At 35.8% G+C, this 27,018-nt stretch overlaps 1 protein-coding gene across 50 annotated transcripts in view; it reads right to left on the bottom strand.

Annotated features, from left to right (window-relative positions):
• RIMS2 (regulating synaptic membrane exocytosis 2) overlaps positions 1 to 27,018 on the bottom strand; it is a 493,643-nt gene that overhangs the window by 164,080 nt on the left and 302,545 nt on the right. For 47 of the 50 annotated variants that reach the window (XM_063327352.1, XM_063327357.1, XM_063327378.1 and 44 more), the window contains 3 exons: positions 26,699 to 26,767; positions 12,773 to 12,929; positions 8,474 to 8,590 (listed from right to left, as the gene is read on the bottom strand). In XM_063327352.1, coding sequence (XP_063183422.1) covers positions 8,474 to 8,590; positions 12,773 to 12,929; positions 26,699 to 26,767 — 343 coding nt within the window. The remainder of the gene's footprint in view (positions 1 to 8,473; positions 8,591 to 12,772; positions 12,930 to 26,698; positions 26,768 to 27,018) is intronic. The other 3 variants (XM_063327359.1, XM_063327369.1, XM_063327370.1) reach the window with 1 other exon arrangement.

The raw sequence follows: 27,018 nt of genomic DNA, 5'->3' as shown, positions 1-27,018 counted from the left end.
AGAAAGCTGGCATTTAGATACAACCACTTATACAGTTTGATGTGTATTTTACTTTTAACAGGTTTGAAATATGCTGCTTCTTTACCCAGAACTACGCCTCTATATAGAGAAGTGAGGTAAGCCTTAGCTTAGACTTGACCGGATCCTCTCGCGTTACTGGCTATTTATATTTTTCCCTATTCTTTAGAGCCCATATAACATGCTATCCATGCTATCTAACTCATAATAGCTAATGACTCACTATAAAATGTTCTTGCAAGCGCAATGTAAAAAAAGGAGATTATGCCTGAATTCATCAAGAAGATAAATCAGTTCTCTATATGAATTAACGCAGTACCTTACTAGAGTACAAGGCATTCATCATAAATCAAGAATATATAACCTAACCATGCTTCAGCATTTTCATAATATCTCTAATTACAATAATAATTACAGAGATATTATTCATGTAAGCATGTGTCTGTCTGGAAGTGGTTTCTGTTGAAGTAATATTTTCAATAAAATATGCATGGTTAGTGAAAAAGAAAGGAAAGATGCATGCCATATCTGTATGGAAGAGAGAACGACTAACATCACACAGGTCAAAATATGATAATATGCACATTAGGAGGCAGCATATTTTTCTGTGCTTTATGTATTTCAACACTTAGAGCAAAATGCTTAAATGCCATCTATCTTCTGAGCATCCAGTCAGTCGTTCACTATTTGTTTCTTTATTATTAATACTTTATGTATTTATCTTAAAACCCTTTCTTTATGTTTTTATGTATGCTAACAATGTAACACCAAAAATGCCTATGACATACCTAATTCTCACTGTCCAAAACTGAAACACACGCAATTTTCATTTGGCTAAGAGCCAATCTAAAATACTTAAAATCACAATGTAAATAAATTGTAATTTAGTAAAATCACTAAGCTTTGCATTGCCTAAATGGAAGAAGAACTCCAGAAACGTTCCAGATCTGCATCCAAAATAAATATGTCTTTTTGAGCTGTTCATGAAAATCATGATCTCATATGCACATGCAGATAGGAATGTTTGGAAGACCATGGAGACATGGACAAGGTTTACATAGAGCAGATTTTTAAAAAGACAAAAGAACTCCAAGATTCTATTTTTTTTTTTTTTTTGGCAACCTTCATTTAGACTTCTACCCTTTTACCACACATGCCTTATTTGCTACATTATAGTAGACGATGGCAGAAGTATACTAGATGGTGGTATGGTAAAATGAAAATACTAGTCTGCATCCTTGCAGATTTCTGAAACACTACATATTTTTTTATAGATAGCATAGACAGAAAATTTGCAGCACCAGCTCATTTCATGTATATTAAAATAATGAAGTTAGTCTCATAAGGCAGTACTATAGGTTTTGCAATATGACCATTAAAATACATACACCCCCTGCACACACACACCCCCGCATCAAACGAAAACAGGTTTCCACTATTCTGACAAGAACATTCCAGACATGTAGGCCAATATGGCAACTTTCCTTTTTTAAGTGAACATAAAACGATGACTTAAAATTTTCTGGTATCTCCCACCTATTTTCCCATTTCTTTACACCTTCATAGAAATCCAATGAACCAGAAGGGTAAAAAACCAGAGATCAGCGATTCAGTGAGCAATCAGATTGCCTAAATGAAAGTACTTAGTTTCCAGAAGAGGTTTGAGATGCTAGAACAGTCTCAGAAGCACACTTGAAAACAGACACACACGCAGAGTGCCTCACTGAACCACCCATGACATACCTTTCTGTTCTTACTGTGCAAGGGGAGTCCAGCCTGGTCTTTACCGCTTGGGGCATCCTACTCAACAGTAAAGATGAGGCATGAGAAGATAACCTATTCCTTTCAATTTTCGTTCTCTGTGACCAGGTCTCACAATTTAATTAAGATTCCAGCTTCCCTCTTAGAGTGGGAAGTTGACTCCCAAGTACTTCTGTGGAAAGGATGAAGTACTGGGGTCCTGACAATCTTGTGCTTATTGGAATATCCGTGAATAATTCTGAATACAAAACAAGACTTTCTGTTCCACTGGTAGAACTTGCGTGAAACAAACCCAGCTGACACAAGAAACTCCTACCACTATTTATTCATTCTGATAGTCAGCTTTTTCCAGTGTATTATCTGATTGTAATTTACTTTCAGTGATACATTGTATCATTGGCAACACCACTGTCCTCCATTTTTAGTAACACTCTTTTATACTTTTCCAGTTAAAATAGCAAATTAAAAGTACGACAAGTATGAAATTATTAACATTGCTCAAATAAATATAATTTTTTAATGGTATGAATTTGCCTTTAACCAAATACTCAAAAACTTTTCAAGTTACAACTTTCTGAAAATCTGGCAATGTGAAAAAACAGGAATTAGCTTAATCAGGCTGCAGAATGAAAAACAGGTGGTTCTTTGGGTGGAAATTTCAGAAAAAAAGAGGCACTGAGGGTGGTAGAAAGGAAAAAAGAGCGGTCTAGCATATGAAATTTAGGGTAAGCACTGTGGAAAGGAATGAAGTGAAAAGCTGGGCCTGGGATGAAGTTAGGACTGCAAAATTGAGCACAGAATTGTTCGAGGGAAGAGGAGGCTGGAACTAATAAAATTACGCGGCTTCAGGGAAAAGGTCGAATCATAGAATCATTTTGGTTGGAAGAGACCCTTAAGATCATCAAGTCCAACCGTTAACCTAACACTGCCAAGTTACCACTAAGCCACCTCCCTCAGCACTACAGCTACATGTATAGCACACGTAGGTGTTCTATACCTCCTCACAGCAGCTTACGCAGTCCAATGATGGGAAGTAACTGCTACAACTGTTTTTTCGCAACAAGTGAGGCCACTGATATGGTTCTAAAAGTTCAGATTCTCAACTGAACAAAGCAGGAGTTAATGTGCTCCTTGGTAGAATGTTTTCCATGTTGCTTCATAAACACCTGGGAAATCACACCTAAAAACTACATAAATAAAATGCTAACTGTGAACCTCTAGAAAATGGCAAATGCCATTCAAGAATAAAACATTGGTTATATAATTTCCCATGCTATATTTCTTAGGAAAGATTAACAGTGTATTTTTATTTAATAGTTTAGGGTTTTTTTAATGAGATTACAGTTTTTCTTTAAATGTAAACATCAACAATTTTTCTAACAGCAAAAATGCTGTTTGTCACATCAATTGTATAGAAATCCCTGCTTATCTACTGGGATAGATGAAATCCTAGAAATATTCCAACCAATTTCAATTGGCAGCTTGAAGATTTTAACTGTGAAACAATAGCAATTATCAGCAGAGAATTTGTGACCTGACACATATTCAATCAATATGATTTTCGACAAGAAAATCCATATCATATTATCACAATGCTCCCCACAACGTACTTTAAGTCCTCGCTCCAAAGGGCACAACGCTGAAGTCTTGTATCAGAACTGCATTATTTATTTATGTCAGCATGGGTGTTTTGTATGTGTATTTTATACTTAGGAATGTATCTATGAGTTTTTGTTGTCGTTTGGTTTGTTTTTTGATTCAGCTTGAAGGTTCTGAATCATGACTCCTTACGGTTGTAGCTACATTTGCAAGACTGCACTTCTCTTGCCACGTTCCTACTCCATCCCTCTGTGGGAGGTTACCATCCTTCAGCAGACCAGGTGGGTGGTGCAGGTAATTGTGCAATTTAACAGTGATTTCACTGCAAAGTAATGTGCCCACTGTCAATAACAGCAGCCAAAGAGAAAGCACTCTCCTTTCTACCATCCTTACTGCAAGGCTAAAACACGGTAGTGTGCTAGGACTGCAATCCCTTCAGCAATTATATCCATTATATCCACTATATATCCATCCATTATATCCATATCCATTATATCCACTTCTTTCAATACCATGAAACAAACAAAATGTTCAGCAAAAAGTCTGTATTTAAATGTGCTAATGAAATCATCTCAGTAATAGCGGTGTGATAGTCATGTTAGTCCCAGTGTACCAAGGTATCATCCCTGAAGTGATTTAAAGATAATGGAGAATATTTTTTGAAATAGTCATGGCTATGACTACCTCATTACTTTCACATCATAGATAACAACTTTTGTTCTTTAAAATGGAAACTCTGCACCCCGATGAAGGGATAGCGGGCTCAAAATTTAACATGTTTTTTCTCTCTTGTTTTGTTGTACGTACATAGTAGGAAAACATTTATACTTTAGGAGATTTTTCACGTTTCCACTACAAGACTATTTGAGGTAGGCATTCTCTGAATGTCCTGGGCTACCGTATCTACATTAAATTCACCATTAGCAATTTCATGCCTCAGGGAGAGCACATCTAGGCTAAAGATCAGTTAGATTAGTTAGATTAATAGTAGCTAAATAGTGTCCAAGCTGGCTAGAGCTGTGGGCCTGAGTACAATTTCCTTATGCTGTCTTGGTGTTTGTTGTTAACTGCTGATATATCTTTCAAAAAGTAATACACAGATATAGTTTTGTCAGAGATCCTGGTTTTGGAACTATGCTAAGATTTTCAAATTGTTATTCTAATTCACTTAATTATATTGATAACTTAAATATAAAATTCTGAGGCAAAATACAGCTGTTTCCAACATTTTCTCTAGAATTTGATTAGTCTCAATTTCGGAAGTGAGGTAAAATTCTGCTGTAGAGAATTTATTAAAACATGTCGAACTGAAGTTTACAAGGTTATCCCATTACAGATAAAAGATCTTAAAGAACTTGGGGCCTTATCAGGTCATAAGGTGGATGAAAGGCTGGAAACGAGCCAACAATGTGCACCTGCAGCCCAGAATGACAACCGTATGCTGGGCTGCATCAAAAGAAGCGTGGCTAGCAGGTCGAGGGAGGTGGTCCTGCCCCTCTAGTCTGCTCTGATGAGACCCAACCTGGAGTACTGCATCCAGCTGTGGAGCCCTCAGCACAGGAAAGTCATGGATGTGTTGGAGCGAGTCCAGAGGAGGGACACAAAAATGATCAGAGGGATGGACATCTCTCCTATGAGGACAGTCTGGGACAGTTGCGGTTGTTCAGCCTAGATAAGAGAAGGCCCCGGGGAGATCTTATTGTGACCTTTCATACTTAAAGCGGGCTCATGAGAAAGATGGGGACAAACACTTTAGCAGTTCCTGTTGCGATAGGACAAGGGGCAATGGTTTTAAACTAAAAGAGGAAAGATTTAGACTGGATAAAAGGAAGAATTTTCTTACAATGAGGGTGGTGAAACGCTCACACAGGTTGCCCGATGAGGTGGTAGATGCCCCGTCCCTGGAAACATTCCAGGTCAGATTGGACAGGGCTTTGAGCAACGTGATCTAGTTGAAGGTGTCCCTGCTCATTGCAGGTGGGGGTTGGACTAGATGACCTTTAAAGGTCCCTTCCAACTCAAACTGTTCTATGATTCTATGATAAGCATTCATATTTCTTTCCATTATAAATTTAGGCTGTATCATAAAAAGTGTGGGTACTTGCAATAAATATCCTCACATTTTTACAAAAATGAACTAGTACAGCTATATTAAATACACAGGTAACAAATTAACTTGATTTCCCACTTTGAGTTTACCAGTATACACACTACAATTCTGACATTTTTGATAATACAGCAGCAGATACAAACTTTAACTATAATTTTACCCTGCCAACAAAAATCAGTATATGACTTGATAGTAACATTTGACATAGTTAAAGAGCTGGTGTTTGAAATTAAAATTATCTCAAATTAAATTAAAAAATTTATGTCTTTAAGTTTGGGGGGTTTTTTAAATAATTTGATTTTCACTTCTAACTATGCATTGAGTTTTGAACAAATATTTACATTGCCATTAGACTTTTCAGTAGGAATTTTTGTATTGGTTCCAACTAGGTCCTTGGTATCATACTTTAAAGAACTTTATGTTGAAATATCTGGAGAAGGAAGGAAATAATTTTCTTACTCATGTTCTCAGTCATATTTTAACTTAGCAACTGAGCATGTCTACAAGAAGGTACTTTTTCAAAGAACCTTTTTTGCAAACAGCTCCAAGGGATAAGTAGACCATGGAAACAACAAACCATCAGCGCTGTGGGAAAGCAAAGCGTGATTTTTTTTCAGAAGTGTGGAACAAAACAAGGATGACAAGTAAAGAGATTATAAACCTATACAAATGTTCAGGTTTTCCACCACTCCAAACCACCTGCACTTCCATCAGTTTTGAGAATCAGTAACGTTTAAAGAGTTACTTTAGGGACTAGTGTACACACCATTGTTTTTTATCATGTAACACAGACAGTATCACAGATTTTCACTAACAAAATTTGGAGTCTAATAATCTTTCCATTCACAAAACCACTGTAAGCTAACTATGAATACAAAACATGATAAATGTTTGGGAATAGTCTTTTTCTATTCTCTTGAGTGTTGCCTAAACCCAGCATGCTTCAGAGACTGTATGTTGTAATAGAGGCATAACTAGTCAAAAATCTGATTACACAGGCAACCACTCACCATGTATGAACAGGAGAACTTCTGTGTGTGTTTTGGAAAATACAGTTGACATATATGTGCTCAGAGATTCAGAGCACACCTAACAAGCAAATATCTATCCATCTATAATAGTCACGGGAAAATTCTATAATCTTATCACCAACAACTTTCTGACATTGTTTTTCTGACATATTCTAAAAAACCAATTCTCTTTCTCTAAGCCAAGCCAGTCCAGTAGGGGTTATTTGATTGAAATGATGGGGAAATATTGCAGTGCTGTATTTCAAACCACCCTTCACCGCTATGCATTTCTCTGGGAGGCAGTAAGCAAACGCACAGTGAACAAACCCAGGAGCATTCTATAAGGCGTATATGGGCTCTAATGCCAAGTTTAGATCCTATTTCAAGGATGACTGGTCTAAAAATCAACATAATATTATCCCAAAAGCAATCTGTTCTTTTCTTTTAAAGAAACAGCTCAGAATCCTTAAATTATTGCCTTCCGTATGAAAATAAGATAGCCTCATGAGCCAACTAAATAGCATTCTTCTTTTCTATAACTTAAATAGAAATATTAAATAGTTTAATGCAAAAAAGAGGTTCACTTATGATTTATTATACTTGTAATGAATACAGTTAACATTCTGGATGATGAATACTTGACTGCTTTTTAATATCTTAATTTTTTTGCCCATTTGACTTTTTTTGGCCAAATTCAATTACAAATCACTTGAATAGATATGCTGCTTTTTTTTTTTTCTTTTGGTACTCTTTTTTCTAACTTACTTAATTAGGAACAATTAATTATAAATTTTTTTCTGAAGAATTTTGTCTTACGTTCGTTACAATCACTGACCATCACATTAATGTTCCTTTAAGACATATTCGCCTTTTCTGTTCAATATTGCTACCAAAAGGCATTGATTTCTTAAATTCCTTGTATTACAGTTAGCAATGTCAATTATGTTCTTCGATGTCACTTGAGGAATAACCTGTAATAATCATCTGTAAAAGTACTAACTTCAAATACTAGTCACATAGCAGTCAATCAGATTACAAAATATATCTGTATTATTCCTTGCTATATGCAATTATGAAATGGGACAGTCATGGCTCTCTGATTATAATGTGCATGTTTTCAACTTGGTGTATAAGAAACTGGAAGACTTTCAAAATTAAAGATAAAAAAAAGCTTTTTTTTTTCTATTTTCTGACCTGAAGACAATGAGGTGGGAAAGATCTTATCAATTTTTTTTAATGTCACAAAGGCACTAGCACAATTAATTCTGCAATTTTAACTACATTAGCCAACTATTGCCTGCCGTTCTTTTTCACATCATTAAAATTCATAGAGGTTGCTCTTCCTCCTCCTAAGTTCCATTAAGCAAAACATTAGTCATGGTAAGAGGTGCCTCTAAACACAAAGGCCCTGATTTCATTCTCACACACATTTCTGTAACTTTTTTTTTCCACAAAAATGGCTTATAAAGTCGAGAAAAGACAAACACAGTGCTAGAATATACTTTTGTTATGTCTGTGAATTGCACTGTATCCAATGGGAGCATTACATTAATACTTAGCTGAAATGATGCATTTTTATGCCTCTTTATTCAGCAGGAAAAATGACCACATGTACTGTTAGATTTTTTTAAAAGACATTCAGCACTTAGATAAATTATTAATATAGTACATAGGAATATTTTTATAAAAAAGGAAAACTAAGCTATCTGTCTTTTATATTGTGCAATTTCTCATAGATTTTTCAGATTACTTCTTGGCAAAGCTACACTAACTTGACAGTTTTGTCAGCCTTGGGTGCACTGTATTTTTTTAAACGTATATCATGTAACCAGTGGATAAATGAGTAGGGAAATGCTGCTCATCTGTGGGATTAGATAAGTAATTTTGCTATTTAATTTAATGAGCTATGATGCTGAAGTAATTCTCATTGATAAGTGTAGGCTAGAGCTGTTTCTAATTTCAGTCAGATATTTACCTCTCTCTGTCCGGGGAGTAGTGGTCATCTATTACACGGTGTCTATCCATTCGGTTCAGGGTATTGTAATGCGCAGGAGTAGATCGAGTCCCTCGTGGTCCCTGATCCACATTCCGACTAAGGATAAAAGACATCAGATTCTGAGTTCTGGGTGCGCCTGGACCACATCCCCTCACTGGCTTGTACAGATAACTTTAGCAAACTTGGTGGTAACGACGTGTATTAGCTGACCTGTCTTTTGTATACTTTTACTCTCATGTAATTTTAAATCTCATGGTAAAAAAAATTTCTCCTACAGAAAAAGATGATAAATCCATGCTAGGGATAGGCATTTTTTCTTTTGTTTCAATGTTTCTTTATTCTGGAAATGAGAGGATAACTTTTTTTTTTTTTTTAATTAAAAAGGTTAATTTTAGACAAAACTTCATTTGTCTTTCCAGAATAGCACCTTCAAGGAAAATTTCCTTTCTAGCTGAAACATACACTGTAAAGAATTTTTCATGAGCTCTTGAGTTTGGCTGTACTAAAAAGATGTAAACTGTAGTAAGACACAATGAGGACTCCTGGCTGTTATGGCCGAGTGCAGCCTGCTGAAAACATTGTCATCTGAACTAAACAACAGATGCTTGTTTTGCACAGGAAAGCTTATTCTATAATCTCACTAGCATAGAATCTGAAAAAGACAGAACTGTTTAATTAGGTATAAGTGGTACACACAGTGCAGACTTCGTTAGAGAGCACCAATCACCTTTACAGTTTGGTACTATTTGAGACCAACGCTTTGCCCATCAATGGTTTTACTAAGGTTAACCACTAATAACTACTGATACACACTAACTTCACTTCTTCTGCTCTGTAAAACAAAGCCACAAGAATAGGAAGACAGAAAGACAACAGTTAACTGTAATAATTATTGGATAATTAAAACATAATTGTTTTGTATGGATTTGAAAACAACAGTTTGCATGCTTCCCTCCACACAAATTCACATTTTAGACCAATAAATTCTTCTGCCTCCTGTTCTTTCCTGCAGTCTTCCCTAATGTGGACCTCTTTTTTTTTTTCCACTCTTACACCATTCTGTTCCTATGTCCTTCCTTGTCACTTTGTCTGCCTTTTTGGGACCCGTCATCACAGAATCAGAATGATAGGGGTTGGGGAGATCATCTAGTCCAACCCCCCTGCCAGGACCTGGACAGGCTGGAGAGTTGGGTGGAGAGAAACCTTATGTCATCCTTATCCTTTGTCATTTGCCAGTCCCTGATTAGTGTTAACCTGTAGATGTGTCCTTCACTGCTGCGGCCATGCTGTTGATTATTTCTGCATGTAAGTTAAGTGCTATGAAGATGTTGCACTACACAAACTTTTGTCTCCAGCTCTACTTCATTTCTCATAAAGCATTCCTCCACTGAAACCTTCCTTTCATGAAGCCAAATAAAAAGTTTACTCTGGCTAGCAAACTTTATATTTGCCATATTAAAAATGAGGTAATTCTTATACCTTCCACTCTACAACTCTTTCCTGCAACAACTTCTCTATATGTGTTTTAACTGCCTTATTTATACCAAAAGGATAGAAAATCCAGTATGGTCTTGACCCTGCTATTGGACTCTTTCATGCATATTTATACCCTAAAACGGACGTTGACAAGGCTCCTCTGCTGTTCTTGTGAACTTCTTTACTTTTCCCAACAACCAATTCTCATTCCTCCCTTCTGAATTCTAGTTTCTGTCTGACCCTTTTCCTCAGGGTCTCTCTTTTTGTTAAGGTTTCAAATAAAACACAAACTTTCTCCCTCCACCCCCCTCCCGCCCCGCCCCCCTGCCCCCCATAGTATTATCATCATATTTTACTCTTCTTTTGAATTAAATATTTAAGCTCTCTCAAGCTTTCATTTCTTTCCAAAACTTCCCAAAGATCTGACCTTTGCTGTCTGCCCACATGATCAAAACTCCTGCCTAAGCTCTGATTACAAGCCTTAGTCCTGAAAACTCAGTACCATCCTGTCTGCTCAAATCACTTTCAATAAGATTGTGTTATTGGCTTACTCTTCTAAATAAATAATTTCTTCTTCACATTTCTGTATTATATCAGATTCCGACTTCATGCTGCTTTTTAACATCCCACACAACTGTATTTCTTGTACTTCAAAGTATTACTACTATTTCAGTTCTGTTGCACATGCCTTTGTCAGCTGGATTTACTATCTTAACAGAGAATGACATACTTTCTCCAGTGAAACATGTTCGATAAGAAAAGTTGGTTTCACAACATATGTCTTCACTTCTTTGGAACTTTCTTGCAGTTGACAGGACATATACAGAGCAACCAGATAACATGTAAGCAGGTGAAATGCTCTCATTGCAGCTGGCGATGGTAGAGAACAATGAGTCATCCTACTAGATTCACCACATCATGTCAGCCTAGCCAATTCCTATAGTCACTTTCATCTTTCTTTCTCAAATGTAGTCTTAGAAAAAGCTAAACATGATGTTGTCCAGTGCCTGCCACAGTCTAAACTCCATTCTGATCTACAGAGAGATTAACAGTCCATTAAATATATTAGCTGAAAACATTACAAGAGGAGTAATAATACGTCAGCTACTACGCAACGGGGCTTTGGTGTTTATTAACCGACTCCAGTAGAAGGAATGAGGACTGCAAAATGGCTTTTAAGATGTAACAGCAACTTGTACTTCTATGGCCCATGAGCTCCTGCCTGCAGAGGTGTCAATTAGTAACTGGGAGCTCTCTGGGCGTGCAGCATGCTTAACACAGTTAGAACATGTCTATAGCAGCACACGTCTAACAAACTCAACTGAACATTGCGCAAATGTGACTAACAACGCTTACAGCTTTGCCAAGTACATCTGGATTTTCATTAGAATTAAAAAAGGCATTTTGGTAACCCAAGGATTATGCTGCTTTTCTATAAACTCTCACATTCTGGCAGTCCAGTCCTCTGAGCTTGACCAGTCCTCAAAGAAATGATTTGGTGTGTGGGCAGGGAAATATTACATAAATAATGCATTTGATTGTGAGATCGTAGGAAACAGTTGAAACGTATTTCTCTAGAAGTTCAAAATTATATTTAAAAATTTAGCTTTAGGAAAGTCAGGAAGCAATTTCATACATGTAAAGAAATGTCAAACTACAAGAAAATGAAAAGGTTTTTCAATGGTGTTAGGTAAGCGTTAATTACCAGCTTGGGTAAAAGTTCTGCCCAAAATGCACACAGCACGAATGCATACACACACAAAGAGATTTTGCTCACATTTATGTCTATATCCCAGACAAACAGCCCAGGAGATTTAGCATAGGCAATTACTTTGACTGAAATCAGTAGAGTAGAAATCGGAACAGGCCCCTCTGTGTCTACCGTTTGTCTCATTTAAAGTCAGGCTGTATTTAGATACGGTTTTAGATTTCAAGTACAAACTTACAGTTTCTGCCTGTTAGCTGCCTGTGATGATATTGGATAATTTGGGATCCTAATACCTCACTAATTCAAAACGTTATCATTTAGTCTGTATCTGTTAGAGGAAATGGTAAGTAAACACATAAGTAAGAGAATCTGAAGTCAAGAGAATTTTAGGCTAACAAACAGAACAAAGATAAAAGAAACGCAGAACACAAGAGAATCAGAATGGCTTTAGAAGAAAGGGATACACACAAGAAATTGTCTGTCAAGAAATATCAGATACCAGATTTTCAGTATTAAACGGGAATTGTGAACATTATGGGCAAAGAAAATAACTTCCTCTTTTATTCCAGATGAATTACACCAGCTAGAAACCTATCCATACATAGTGACAAAAATGCTGGAAAACAGACTTCATTCCCCTTTACATCTATCCTTCTGCTTCCTTTATCAATGCAGGAAAACTCTTAATTCTGGTTTAAACAGTGTATTCAATCAAGTAGTAGTCCATATCCAAAATGGCTAGCTTTTGGAAGAAATGTCTTGATCTTTGTTTCATAAGATAAATAGCTAAGAAAATGTCAAACCATCACATGCTCTAAAACATGGCACCTTCTAAATAGCTCTTGAAAATTAAAACCTGGAGAAATATTTTCTTTCCTTAGACTGGAATGTACTGATTTTTGATGAAAAATAAGACAAAATTAGGTGAATTTTTGCACATCAGTATAATGTAAGAAAAAACATCATTGGCTTTACAAAATTTCATGAGATCTAACTAATTCATTGCCATTTTGAAAGTCTGGAGATTCTTTCCAGCATTGTTACAGGATGAATACCACTTAAATTTATATACCTGCATAGTTAAATAAGTTTACCTTTGTGGGGGAGGGACACTGGGAGACCACGATCTAGTCCGTCCTATACTATCTCCACGGTGAGGGGACCCTGATCGCGAGCAATGATTAGATGACATAACTTGTTCTGGCACTGATAACGTTGAACTTTGAAGATCTCTCCCATTATGTCGATAATCTAAAAAGAAATGCAAATATTCAGTGAATCTGAAATTGCACTTTTTGATTTCCTACCATACCTGTAGTAGTTAGAAGCATGATAAAAGATGCAATTTGATCAAGAACGTTGTCATGTCTTCTTGGCTTTTTGGAATAAAAAATACACAAGGAAAGTTGACTCCTGTTGTTACGCTTAATAGAAGTACAGCTATAGTTCCTATAGTTATACTTTAGAAATATAGAAATAAATTGCCATGCTCCAAACTGGGCATTTATAATAATCAAAATATCTAATCTTACCATTTATTTGTGGTCAGCATGATGCATTAATAATAAAACTAATAAAACTAACTTTTTTCCTGAGAATAACATATAAAATTGATTATTGGATTTTCTAATTAAAATTGTATTGTAATGACTGTCTATAATACACTTCAAACAGGAATGTTCACAATTAAGAAGTATTCCAGCTATTTGGGACAGAAAACTACTACAGCGTTAAATATAGAGTTTGGGTTCAAGAAATATTTGTATTTCAGAAACAATTCAAGTAACAATGACTCAATAGCATCAGATTTCACTCAGGGGTCTGAACTTAAACAACATGATTCCTTCACACAAGCGCAGGCTACACAGACACCGGCTTACATCCTGGAGCTAATCTTGCATTAGGATAATAAAAGGCATAAATGGTCTAAGCAAAAGCCTTCCCAGTGACAATAGCTTAAAAGGCTACCACATGGATATTTTACATAGGCTTTTAAGAAAAAAACTTTTTAAAAAGATGGATGTATTGAAGTGCCTGTCTGCATCTAATTGAAAAAAGTTGAATTCACTGTCCCAGGGTAAAATGCTCTCTGTGAAAAAAAGATGCCAAATATACAGCAGTTTCAATGAAGTTTCCACAAATTCTGCGAGGATCAAATTAATATATGATGATAAGAAATGAAAGAATTGCAAATATTAGCTGATGATAATGTTTTGCGGAAATGCGTCTTCAAACGGCTCCTGGTGGCTATGACAACTAATATAACTGACTTTTTGTTCTGAAGACAGTAACCAAGTGAATAATATTCAGAGAGATCCACCTGGCACTGAGAAATTCTAGCTCATAAAACTGTAATTCTTTTCCCATGAGAATCTTCTGAGAGTCCAAGAGTATTTGGTCTTCTACTCCAGACTGTTCATGGTTTTCTTCCTGGAAAACGTCTGGTAAGCACCTAAGCATAACCTCATTAATTCAGTCCCTTTTATGGTTCCATGAATGTTGCAAGAATACTGCATATTCATATTCATTGCACGGCCTTAGGACCAATGCTATATATGAATCACTCTAATTCATAAATAGCTTCTTCCTCCAATGTTTAGGTGTAAACTGCTTTGTGTGTGTGTCTGTACCTGTGTACATAAAGGCAAAAAAATAGCACAGCATCATTACCTTATGTTAATATAACGATGTTGAGGATAAGATACTCTCTCCTCACTTCAAAACAATCACGTCATGTTACGTGTAGTCTCAGCCGAGAGTCAGTAATGAACTACAGACTTTTATCCCCTGTATGAAGTACTCTTATTAGCAGACACAATGATAAAGCATGTAAGGACCAGTGTAACAGTTCTGCATGAAATCACCAAAGGAGAGACAGGGGGAATTTTATCTGTGTTTGAAACAGGGTGCTATTCGCTAACCAGTAAAGTATAGAAGATGTCTGCATAAAGTTTTTGCAAGTCAGTCTGGAAGACAATAGACTCTGCAATTCTTTAACCAAAGAGAAAGAGCTAAAGCTATTAGGAAAGCCTAATAATGTTAAAATAAAAAATATAACAAAGCAATAACAAATTTCTTAATTAAGCAAATCCATGACATAAAAATATTGTCCTCAATACAAAAAAAAATAATGCACAGAGAACTACTTCTTATTGATAAAACCAGCATTTCTAGAAAAAGCAGGGAAAGGACATAGGAGAGATTTATTTTAGTTTGCCCGTCTGGGAGCTGGAAGAACATGAATTGCACTGCAGAGCACAGAGGCAGGAAACGAAGGGGATCATTTTGCAGGTTCTTTGAAGACTCTGGTCAAGATGTCACCAAAAACAAATTCTACAGGTAAGAAACAGGCAACCAAGGGAATACAAGAGACCTGAGGGGAGCTTTGTACGCCAGTATCTGCTACCCCAGAGAGCAAAAGAGCTATAAGCAATTCTGAGAGTTAAGACCAGTAGTAAGAACTCTGTAGACTGTTTGTGGATAGACTAGAAGTTATTTTCTCTATTCTTAAGTGTTATTTTTTATATTTTACTGATTTTAGTTTATGGTATATTCATGAAGACATTAAGCTATGTGTTTCACTGAACTGATTAAAAGGCATTGTGTACAGAGTAAGAAATCTACTGAAACAGCCAGCAGCTATTATGCTATGATATCATACCATATACTGAAATAAAACCATACCCCAAATCCTTATTTTCTGCAGAGAAGCACAACTGAAATAGGGATAATTTAGAAAGGTTTGGTTTTTTACTATGACAATAGGTGATTAATTGCAAACAGCATCCTTATAATGCAAACCACGTCTTTCTAATTTCACAGTGAACAACGTATTCAGAGAATGTTTAATATTTTCATTAACAAACTGAAAATTCTGGAAAATTGCTTATCAGTTATTTTTGCTGATTATAGTAATTGAATAGTATTGTAAATAGCAACAAGAAATAAATTTCTAAAGATAGTCTTAAAGTGGTAGAAAGTCTTTAATCTTTAAAAGACAAGTTGATACATCTGGGGAAAACAGAAAGTTATCTCCAGGAAAGCATAATCTGAAAACACATGGTATTGGGTTTGCATGGCAAGGTTTTGGTAGCCAGGGGGCTACAGGGGTGGTTTCTGTGAGAAGCTGCTAGAAGCTTCCCCCATGTTCAACAGAGCCAACGCCAGCCTCCTCCAAGATGGACCCGCTGCTGGCCAAGGCCGAGCCCATCAGCAACGGTGGTAGCGCCTCTGGGATAACTGCAACCTCCGTTCCCCGTCCCCCTGCGCCGCTGGCAGGGAGAAGGCAGAAAAATCGGGAGTGAAGTTCAGCCTGGGAAGAAGGGAGGGGTGGGGGAAAGGTGTTTTAAGATTGAGGTTTTATTTCTCATTACCCTACCCTGATTTGATTGGTAATGAACTAAACTAATTTCCCCGAGTTGAGTCTGTTTTGCCCGTGACAGTTACTGCTGAGTGATCTCCCTGTCCTTATCTCGACCCAGGAGCCTTTCGTTATATTCCCTCTCCCCTGTCCATCTGAGGAGGCGAGTGATAGAGCAGCTTTGGTGGGTCCTTGGCATCCAGCCAGGGTCAACTCACCACACACACAGGTGACTAGCAAGTTATTATGAGATTATATATAATGAAATAAAAAACATAAACATGATTTACTGTACAAGTACACATGACAGAATATTGTCTATTATTATCTTAATCTTCCGTATCTATAGATATTAAAAAATGCAGAGATGTTTCTAAGAATTCTGCACACACAGAGAACATTTATAGCATTTGGAGACGAAAAACATAATGAAAAGCAGTAATATGAAGAAATGGAAAAATCGTTTTAAAAAATCTAACATTTCAGTCAGCAATTTTGTACAATATTTGGTACATACAGACACCAAAGTACAAGGTGAATGAGCAACAGCATAAGGCATTCTACCTGAACGAACACAGTGATGGGCAAGGAATTCAGTTAACAAAACACAAACAAAAACCTACTTTGTCTAAAATATTCCTAGAAGTGAGAACCAGTAAATCAAAATAATAAAACTTACTAAATCTTTATACGTATATAAATTAATCACATTTAAACAAAAAGCCTCCTCCAGCTCTAAATTGTTGTTGTAATTGACCACTTGCACATTATTCTTGCAATAAATCAAAATTTATGACTGTCTAATTAAACTGTCAAGTAGAATCCTGATCAAAAAATGTTTTACATTAAATTGGAAGCAGACATGCAACACTTCCTGGTAACTAACACTGGTAGTGCTTCCTTATAACAATTTCAAAAGGCAGAAACTATCAGCATTCCTAATAATTTTGCATCAACAAAACTAGACATGTTAAGCTGTGTTTGAAGAAACAGATTAATATTATCTATGCTTCATTGCCACAAAATAAACTTCAAAGTTTATAATTAATTCACTCAAACCAAAATTTATTATATTTATGAACTTCTCTTCTGCCAATAGGTCCCACACTGAAAAGTAGCACTTCCAGTAGGCAACCCACTAACATGAGTTAATTCCCAAATCATCTTTCAGTTTTGTCGAGTTAGGGTAGCTCTCTGCTTTATTTCACACTACATATTTTCACTAGCTAGGAGTGAAAGCAACATAGAATGCTATCTCGTACTGAAAATAACCATAGCAGACTTTCACAGAACACAACCTTCTGTGAACATCCGTAGAATTTAATTCTACTTCCATTCAATAAAAAATGTCCATTCTATAAAGTTGCAAGACCATAAAATATTAACATGTTTAATGTGGAGAGAAAGGAGTTTAGAGATAGATCCAGTAAGGTTCTTAGGTTTCTTGAGTATAGTCATTATCATTCCAACAATTTACAGCCAGAACAAAATCCCAGCTGTAAAAGAAAATATTTAAACTGTTTGAACGCATGAGGAAAATCAGGTATTTCAGAAAAATGATCCAAAAAACTACATGTTGTTAACACAGTCATGTAGATACAGCTGACAGAAGATGCCATGTTTTGAACTTAGCTCAAGGATAAAAGGAGGATGCTTCCATCCACTCAGGATCCAAAGGCCCGCATTTTCTCCTGACATAATGTATCTTTGAGTATTTTTTAAAAGAATTGAATGGGGGATAAGGTGAAAACTGTTTTTTCATTTCCTGGGAATCTAAGAAAACTGCTAGGCTTATGTAGGAGCTAGCTGACTAGTCACTCAGACTATGCCAGTTCTGAGAAACACATTCAGAGAAAAAAGTATAATCATGTTCAAAATTTTCAGATCCAAAAGATAAGAGCTTAGCAAGTTTCTTGATCAGTTTTGAACTTAAGCAAGTCTGCCTAAAGACAGCTCTGGCAGATCAAATAGTTCAGAGCTACAGTATGTGTCTTGAAGGCACTTGGTCCCAGTATATCACAGTTTAATGATTGATTGGTCTTCAAGTCTTTATATTTATTTAAAACCAAGCTTCCTTATTTATAATAGTGGACAATTTTTTTAAAATTATTAGTTTTTTATTAAAAAATGTCATTGGTTTATTGTTTTATTTACTGCTGTATTTTTACAAATAAATGCAGATTTCCAAGCTTCAGGGACAGTGTAATATTTATTCTACTTTCTGAACCTAGAGATCAGAATAGCATAGTAAAAGAAAAAGTACAGTTAATTATATCTTTTCTTTTTTAGCATGACCACTACTGTTGCAGAATGAAGCAGTTGTCTGTGCTTGAATGACAGTGCAGCCTGGTTGTGTGCCCAGCCAATGGGATTCATGTCTTTAGGTCACCTCTACACTGATTTTTTTCTCCAGCCAAAACCAGATGAAAAAGATGGCACATACTACACTCTACCTTGAGACTTCAGCTGGTATAGGATTTCAACCCAAAATTTAGGAAGTATAAGACACAACCTTGGATGCAGTGGGATATGGCAGGAATATAAAAAGTACCTAAGAAATTGTGTAAGAATGAACTTCACAAGATGAAGTATATTGAGACTCTGCTGATATCAAAATAACTGATGCAATCATCTTTCACTTGTTTATTCTTTCATTGAATTTCAGTGGCTTTTGTTGCAATTACTATTTATCAAATAAAATGCTTCCGTATATATGAAATTTGTGCCTTTCATTGACACATGAGCTTCAGAGGAAAGACGAGCAATCTGTCATTACCCTGCAGCCACAAGCCAGGCAGAGAGAGCAATGGGCTGCTCCTCAGTTACAGAGTTTCAGGAAGATGACCTTAACACAAAGCTCACATGGGAGGCTTAACAGGATGCCTCACACCAAGCCGTACACCCCAGAAGTGGCTAACTCTAATACATATGTTGAGCAATCAACGCTGGAGTTCTTCTAACCCCCAAACAGACTTTAAAGCTGCTATTCATGATTGACTGACCGTGGGATATGAAGTGGTAACTCTGGTGCTCCTAACCTGAGAACTTAATTCTCTCTAGAACGTGACTGGCTTTGCTTGCCCAAGAGTTGAAACATTCATGCCTCTCTCAAGAGAGCTGACATTCTCAACTGAAAAAGCTATGATTTAACTCCCAATTTCAAAAATATTCCATGTCCTGTAAATAAGGGTAGAGAAAAAAAGTATTTTCTTGGGGAAAGAAATTATAGACAGTAAAAATAGGTCATGAGTGCAACTTGACCAAGGAGCTGCTGTTGAGTATGCAGATAGTTATTTATACCAGTAGTAAAACTAAGATAAACATTGGAATCTGCTTGCAACTGTAAATACTAAGTCATTATCATAGAATGAAAGGCTCTATAACTATGGCAAGCCTCTTAAATCAATGTACAGAGAAGCTGATAATCAGTATAATCAGCAGTAAATAAATATGATCTGCAGACAGTTAAAAGAAGGGCACATGACAGATATCTGCAACGCCACCACCTTCTTTTCGTGGGAGGGTTTCATTTAAAACTATGATACACATCAAATGAAGGATTTTGCAAAGCACATTAAATATAGCTTCCTCTGATCTGAAGTCTTAGTTGTACATGTTTTAAGAGAGAATATTAATACATTTGACTTAAAGTATTCATCCCCATAGTATGGCTATACTGTGCTAATATTATGCTATACAGGGTACATGTTCAGTAAATACTAATATTAACAAACTGTTATCAAATTCTGCAGCTTTCAGGCACAAAATTACAGAAAATCACAAACTTCCAAATATAAGGTTCGCATCAACAGCGCTGAAAAAAACCCCAAAAAATCCAACTGAAAAGTACTAATGAATCTTTCAATTTAGATGCCTTGCTGCTTGATTGACCTGAGAGAAACTCTTTGTATGAAAATTGTTCTAGAAAAGCATATTAGAGTTGCTGTTCATCACAGACAAAATAATTGAGTTGTTTCAGACACTGATGCTAAGGGGTGTTTTCTCCACTTTAACATCTGTGCTTGATTGAGGTGTCAAGCTTTCTCTTTATCAGATATTTAATTTTTAACCCTCACTAGTGGTTGGGCTTAGAACAAGCACTAATTAAAAAAAATTATATAATCAAATTGCCAGAAATGCTTAACATACCAAGATTTCACACGTGAGCACTCCGGAGACAGTTCAGTTCTTTTATACAAATGTGCTCAGCTTCTATGGCTATTTGACTTGGGCGTCCTCTGAAAAAGTGCTGACGGTAACTGATAAACCAAATTGAATTATTAATATCTGAATGCTCTATACATTGAAGATACATTATGCATGTGTTTGGGGGTTTTTTTCGCATCAAAATATTATTCTACAAATATGGGAAGAATGAATATATAGCAAAAGGAACCAGAAAACATTACAGTAGGAACAAGTGGTTACTTGCCGCATAGTAACTCAGTTCCTCAAGAGGTGTTTTTAGCTCTACTGCACTAATGGTACGTATAGGCCCATTACACTTGAGGCAATTTTTTTGATCATTAATGCATATGAACAGCATTCCCACACAGTAATAAACCAGAGCTTGCTGAGTTTTCAGTCCTGTTCCTACACCCAGTATGACATACAAAGCTTGAAAAAAACACAGTTACTATACAGATAGTGTTTCTTCTTGTTTAAGTACTCATCCACGCATATTTTATGCTGTCTAGCAAGTCCCTTAAATTAGCCTCCTCTTGACACTCTTGACAATTCACTGATGGGAATTTATCAGTCCTTTCACGGAGCATTTCCTTCTTAGAAATGCTCATCACTACATTTGTAACTCATCCCCAGTAGTCTTTCCCTTTTATGAGAAGTACCTGTCAAGAGAGTCTCCAACAGGAATGCAACTTCCCTGCAGCTTTCCATTATCTATCAGATGCCTTTGTCACTCTGTAGATACTAGGACTGTAGTAGAACATAAACTTATTTGCTTAACTTTACTCAAAGAAGAGAACGCTACTGATAATCTGAAAATAAAACTTGAATTTAATTATATCTTACACCTTATATTTAAAAACATAAACCATGTTTTTTAAAAAATTGTATTAATTGAGAGAATTTTGATGTTTGAAGAGAAAGATGTTTTGTCAGCTGAAGAAATGATACTAAAGAAATTTTTCTGAAAATAGTAAAAGTATTACTAAACTTCACTTTTTATACATTAAAAATGAAACTAAAAATCCAAGGAAAACCTTGAAGTATCATAATAAAAGTTCCTGTGTTAAGAACTGTAGGCATAAAGGTGTAAGTAATATACACTTCTTTTCTTTAAAAGCAGAGAAAATGGTTAAGGATCCCTTGACATAAGGGGTCAGAATAAGAACTATTTTAACATTGCTTGAATTTCACTTATAATTTTGGGGGGAATTTTTGAGACACATAGACGCAAAGCTAATTTTTACTCAAGGAAGAACCCATAAAGAACAGATTTTAGAGCAAGGGAAAGGATATCAACATATAATAAACAAAAATTTAAAAGCTTGTCAATGTTTATGTCTGTAGTTACTGGGCTTTTGGGACTACAGGGCTATCCGGTGATTTAAAATGAAATCCTTCATGTTAGGAGGGGTAGAAGTCATCCGGTCTGTGTACTGATGCTGTAAGACATCTTTCAATAGGCAGCTGATTTCAAGCTGTAAGCAAAGCATTTGTGTGTTCTGTATCTGCTTTGAGGAGCAATCATCAACAGGACTCAGGTATAAAAATTCAGTTCACATTATCAGCAAGTAGAGAGAAAGACTTTTGTTTCCTCTGCAGGCAAGGCTGCCACATCACAGTAAAAGAATTTTTTTGAACAAAGGACTCCTCAGGCGTTTTGAGAAGTGAAGCAAAAATGAATAATTGCTTTTCATTCTTCTTCAAACGCAGAATCATTTTTGTAAGTTCAATAAGAAAGTCTTTACTGGTTGTTACTATTTTTTTCCAATCTACTTGTCTCTAACTGTCCTCTGAATAAATATCTTATTTGTATTCTTATTTGCTCCTGAAACATCTTGCTATCTTTTGCATAATGAGAAAAACTTATCACTATAAATGTTTTTCTTCTAAAGGCTGGAAACTGCATTCTTTTTCTTGGAAAAGCTCTTCTCTACAGAGACTTGCAATGTAGTTTATGCAGATTTCACTGCCTTACATTCTTCCAGGATCCATCTGTTGAAACATATCTCAGATTACACGTGTTTCAAAAAACCATGTAGCGCAGATGATAAATTGGTGTAGAACTGAATTTTAAACATTAATATCTCACTTAATATTTAAGTCTTACAGCAACGATAGCTGAGACTTTTTATGATTAAATGGTCTTGACAACACATGTCTCTCTGTTGATAAAGTCAGACTCAGTAGGTTACTTGTACTCAGTAGGTTACAGCATGTTCAACATACACTATGAGAAAGGATCTGGGAAGAAAACTATTTAGAAATTATAGTCCATATTCATTGAACTTTGTTAACTGTAATGCCCATTCAACTTTGGCCAGTAGAAATAAAATAAATTTTAAAAGCCCACCACCTTGCTTTACATTGAATTGTATTTAGTATTACGAAAATGTAAATCATGTTTTGTAAAGTGCTTTGGAATTTTTCTAAAATAAATGCAAAACCACTGTATTGCTTTTATCAATAAGCAAATAAGAGCATTTAAAGTGGCACGGGAAGATGCTGATGTGCTCCCACACAGAATTGCTGATGACAGACGACTTTCTGAGGGCCAAAGTTTATTGTTCAGGACAGCAAAATGAATGCTTTAAATGGCTTGAAGGTATAAGCAATCTAAAAGACAAAACCAGAACTGGTAGTGCCTCTCCTTTTGCTATCCTGTGCTAAGATTAAATCTACTAGAAATGAGATATAATAGAGATTCTGTTCTAGTAGTTTTGATACCAAAATGAAATGACTGTATATTATATGAAGAGAGCTATTTTAAAATTTAGTCAAAAATCACTTTTGCATACTTGTTTAAATATATAATACAACATTTTCTGACAGTAGTTGGCATAGAATACACATATAGCCAGAAAAATCAATCGGCTTTTCATTATTTTCTTAAAAGCCTTTCCTGTTGACAGAAATAACACTCTCCTTTATAAGAGTGAAGTTTATTAAATTTGTCTAAGCAAGATAAGATCCAAGCCACCAGAAGTGATAGTGTTTATGAATACTTTTTCCAAGAGATGTTTGAAATTTCTGTAAAAATTAAAGAAAATAATAGTGTGTGAAACAGACATAATTTAAGCATTTCATCATCAGGAAATTAATCAATGGATCACAAGTACCACACCAGTGACAAAAAACAACTGCAGATATATTAAAAATAGATGATGATGCAAGGGACTGTAGCTTATAAAGTTCCCTCTGCTTCAGCAAATATGGTCTAACACAACCTTGCTTACATACGTACATTAAGAAAGTTCTTCCATTGTTGGATTTCTACCTATCACCAGTTTACCCAAAGACAAAGTCAACTGACCTTATGGAACCAATACCAGAGAAACTATGTAAAAAGGTGTTGTGGAGAAAGAGAAAATCTCAGCTTTGATCAGGAACATGGTGAAGTCAGACAGTATGACAGTATATATCTTTCAATGAACTATAAATAAATACATACGATCAACAAAGGCCCATGGGTTTCATATGATCTAGAGTAGTGTAGTGTAGAATCATAGAATGGTTTGGGTTCGGAGGGACCTTTAAAGGTCATGTAGTCATCTAGTCCACTGTTTTGAATAAAAGTAAATTAAAGAGGAACCAAAAGAGAATTCTTACTCTTCTTAAAGGTTCCTGGAGATTATTTCGCAGGTCCAATACTTTGAACAAGCATTAATTTCATGGAAAAGATCATTGAGAGTACCCAACAGATGTTAGCAAACATACTTGATGCGACACAGTATTTATATGGCAGAAGGAAAAAGAGCAAAGTGAAGTGTCATGTTAAATAAAACCTGAAAATACAAAATGAAAGAACTGGGGTAAGTCAGAAAGAACGAAAACAAAGAGAGACAAATGGCTTCATGCAAAGAAGGCACATATTTAAATCAAGATTGTGATGAGTCTGCAAATGAACAGAAGAACTTTAAACGAGAGAAGAATGTGGATGACATGACAAGACAAGGATAAACCAAAAGACTTGCAAAGACAGTGACAGCAGCACAAAAAAGAAAGGCAATAAATAAATATTTCAAAACCAAAAGAACATCAAACTTTCCCACCCACACATCCAGTCTGAATTAAAATGCAACTAAGGTGTAGAATTGTCAGCAGAAATCCAAAAGCTAAAAGATCCTAAAGGAACTAAAGGTAGATCAAACACTCAAGTAAGGGAAGTAAGACTCGTTCACTGAACTGTAAAGACCATAATTTTACAAGTTGTCAAAAGAGGAGCTTATGAAATCATAAAACTGTACATCCAGGTGTTTTACAAGAACCCAAATGAAGTTCAAGCACCTGGTAAAACTTCTGCAAAACTTGGTACCTTTTTCCAGGACCATATAAAGATTTCTGTTTCAAAATGGCACCATAATGGGCACTCTAGACATATATCCATCAAATCCCCTTTTTTCCTCCCTTTATTATTAAACTCCAAAGTTAGGTTGACACATTTCTGATTTAATTGACCAATAGGAATACGAAAATCCTTTCCTTTGGGAGAGCAGGCAATCTGAAAGCCTTAGTGACTACTAAGCACACACAGAAAGCTAACCAACCTAAGACTGAAAGTACAGTAAGTAGGAACGAGGGACTTCTGAGGCTCACTGCCTCTCTGCTTCCAATACTTTCACAACACTATGGCTACATATCCTTCCTGTCTTCTGACTGTAGTAAAGCAAACAGGGGAATGGGAATATAAGAATGCCCTAATTTTTCCTAAATATCTTTCTAATGAAGCTAATAATCTGAAAACTGAGACTATTACTGTTTGAAGATAAATGATTTAAGGAAGTAAATTTAGTAGTCTTGCATCCACAATGTTCATTCAGTCTCTGGGAAAATTTTGGGAACCTTAAGAGTATGGGAAAATTTTTGGAACCTTAGAGTATAGCAAAATTTGAGCAGAGGTTAACAAAAATCTGAATGTTTATGCAGAAAAGATAAAGAACATATTTCTTTGGGATAGAATAAGCTTTACTGCAGAATATCTGCAAAGTTACATTGTTCCAATATGAACAAGGACAACTTGTGCTTAAAAATGTATGCTTTCTAGATATTCTAGTAAGAGACCTACAGTGAATCACAGCCAATAAATATGCTAGCAATATGACTTGCCCTGTTTGCACTACAAAGTGTGTATATTATTATGTTACTTTAAAAAAGGATTGCTTGATAAAATTTACACGCTGGTTAATAAAAAACTCCATTATCCCATTTTCCCAGCAAGCACAAGACTTATAGCAAGGGAATAGAAACGTAACAGGGTTGAAAACTAAGCAGAGCCTGAGATAACTCTGAAATAGCTGGAAATACGGGAATGACTATGTAGACAACACAGAAATGCATCCGAGCTCAGATTGGTAACAGTTTTTAAGACAGGACTGTGCAAACTCAAGTAATTAGTTAGCTCACTAAATGTTTGGATTTATCAATACCTGGCTGCACCCCATCTTGCAGTATCAAGCATAGCATATTTTACCATCTTTTTTTCTCTACCCCCAGGCCAAAGTGTATGAAAATTCCTCTGACTCCTGTTTCCTATCTACCCTTCCTTAGCCTGCCAGCAGCATGTACTACACCTGGTGTAAAAGCTGCACGTATGCTGATGGGTGCCTGCGTGGCAGGAACACATTTTGACCCACCAGCTGATCGCTCTCTTACAGCTGCTGCAGAGACCAGGCTCCTGCTCCCCCTTTGCTGAGTAAGGTACACAAATGACTATATATGTGCACTTTAGCTAGGCCTGACCAAAGGGAACCAGAAACTGTCTGACACAGACTGTTCTGAGTGGGTTAAAAACCTCCACAGAGCAGTAGGTTAACACAGCACGCGCTGAGCTGTGCAGGTAACTCTGCAGGTACCAGCAGCCATCAGTACTGGTTTATAGGTGGCATGCTGCATCCTAAATATATTCTCTGTTGGAGTCAGCAAAAACATATGATTCTCTGATTTTATTGTTTTCGGCTATGATTACAGTATTATCTTTTCTCTTAGAAGAGTTGGAAAAATACTCTTTCACATGACAGCTTTTATCTCAAATACTCATTAAACTCCCAATTCCAATACTACTTAGTAAAACAGATTATTTGTTAACATATCTCCCACCCTGCCTTATATGTTCAGGTGTCAGACCTTTGGCAGTGCTATTATTCCACCATGAAGTTTTAAAGGAGATATCAAACCCAAATGTGTCAAAAAAATTAAATAAACAGTTCTTCACATTTAACAAAAAAAACCCACTTCTGTGCTACTTTTATGATCTTATAAAAGCAACAAGGAAATTCATACATTGATTTTTCCCCTCTCTTGGTAATTTTTGTTGTTAAATATGCATTACCCATAACAATTATTTTGCGTCTTGGAAAAACACACACTTAGATTCCATTTATTTTTCACCAGGAAAACACTATAAAATTCATAATAAGAAGTTATAAATAAGAAAGATTTCTACTGAACCTAGAAGAGTAAATTTAGACAGTAATACCTGAAACAACACCAATTCCATCATCACAGTCATAATCAGACACTTCACTGTCGCTGATTCTTTTGGACCCTGCCAAAAAAAAATTTTTAAAAAATCAGAAATCTATCATTTATCTTCCTGTAAGTTAAAACTATCCTCAGTCAATAATAAATACATAAATGTAAGGATTTCATTCTAGACAATGAAGCATTAATGTAAGCATAAAAGGGAAATTATTAATGTTATATTATTGCAAATGTATTAGCATACCAACTATTTTCATCTAAATGTTTAATGTAATATACAATGAAATGTTGAAATACAGCTCCACAACATTGCTT

Source organism: Chroicocephalus ridibundus, chromosome 2, assembly GCF_963924245.1.
Source record: "Chroicocephalus ridibundus chromosome 2, bChrRid1.1, whole genome shotgun sequence".
In the NCBI taxonomy this organism is placed as follows: domain Eukaryota; kingdom Metazoa; phylum Chordata; class Aves; order Charadriiformes; family Laridae; genus Chroicocephalus; species Chroicocephalus ridibundus.
This window is presented reverse-complemented; position numbering and strand designations above follow the sequence as displayed.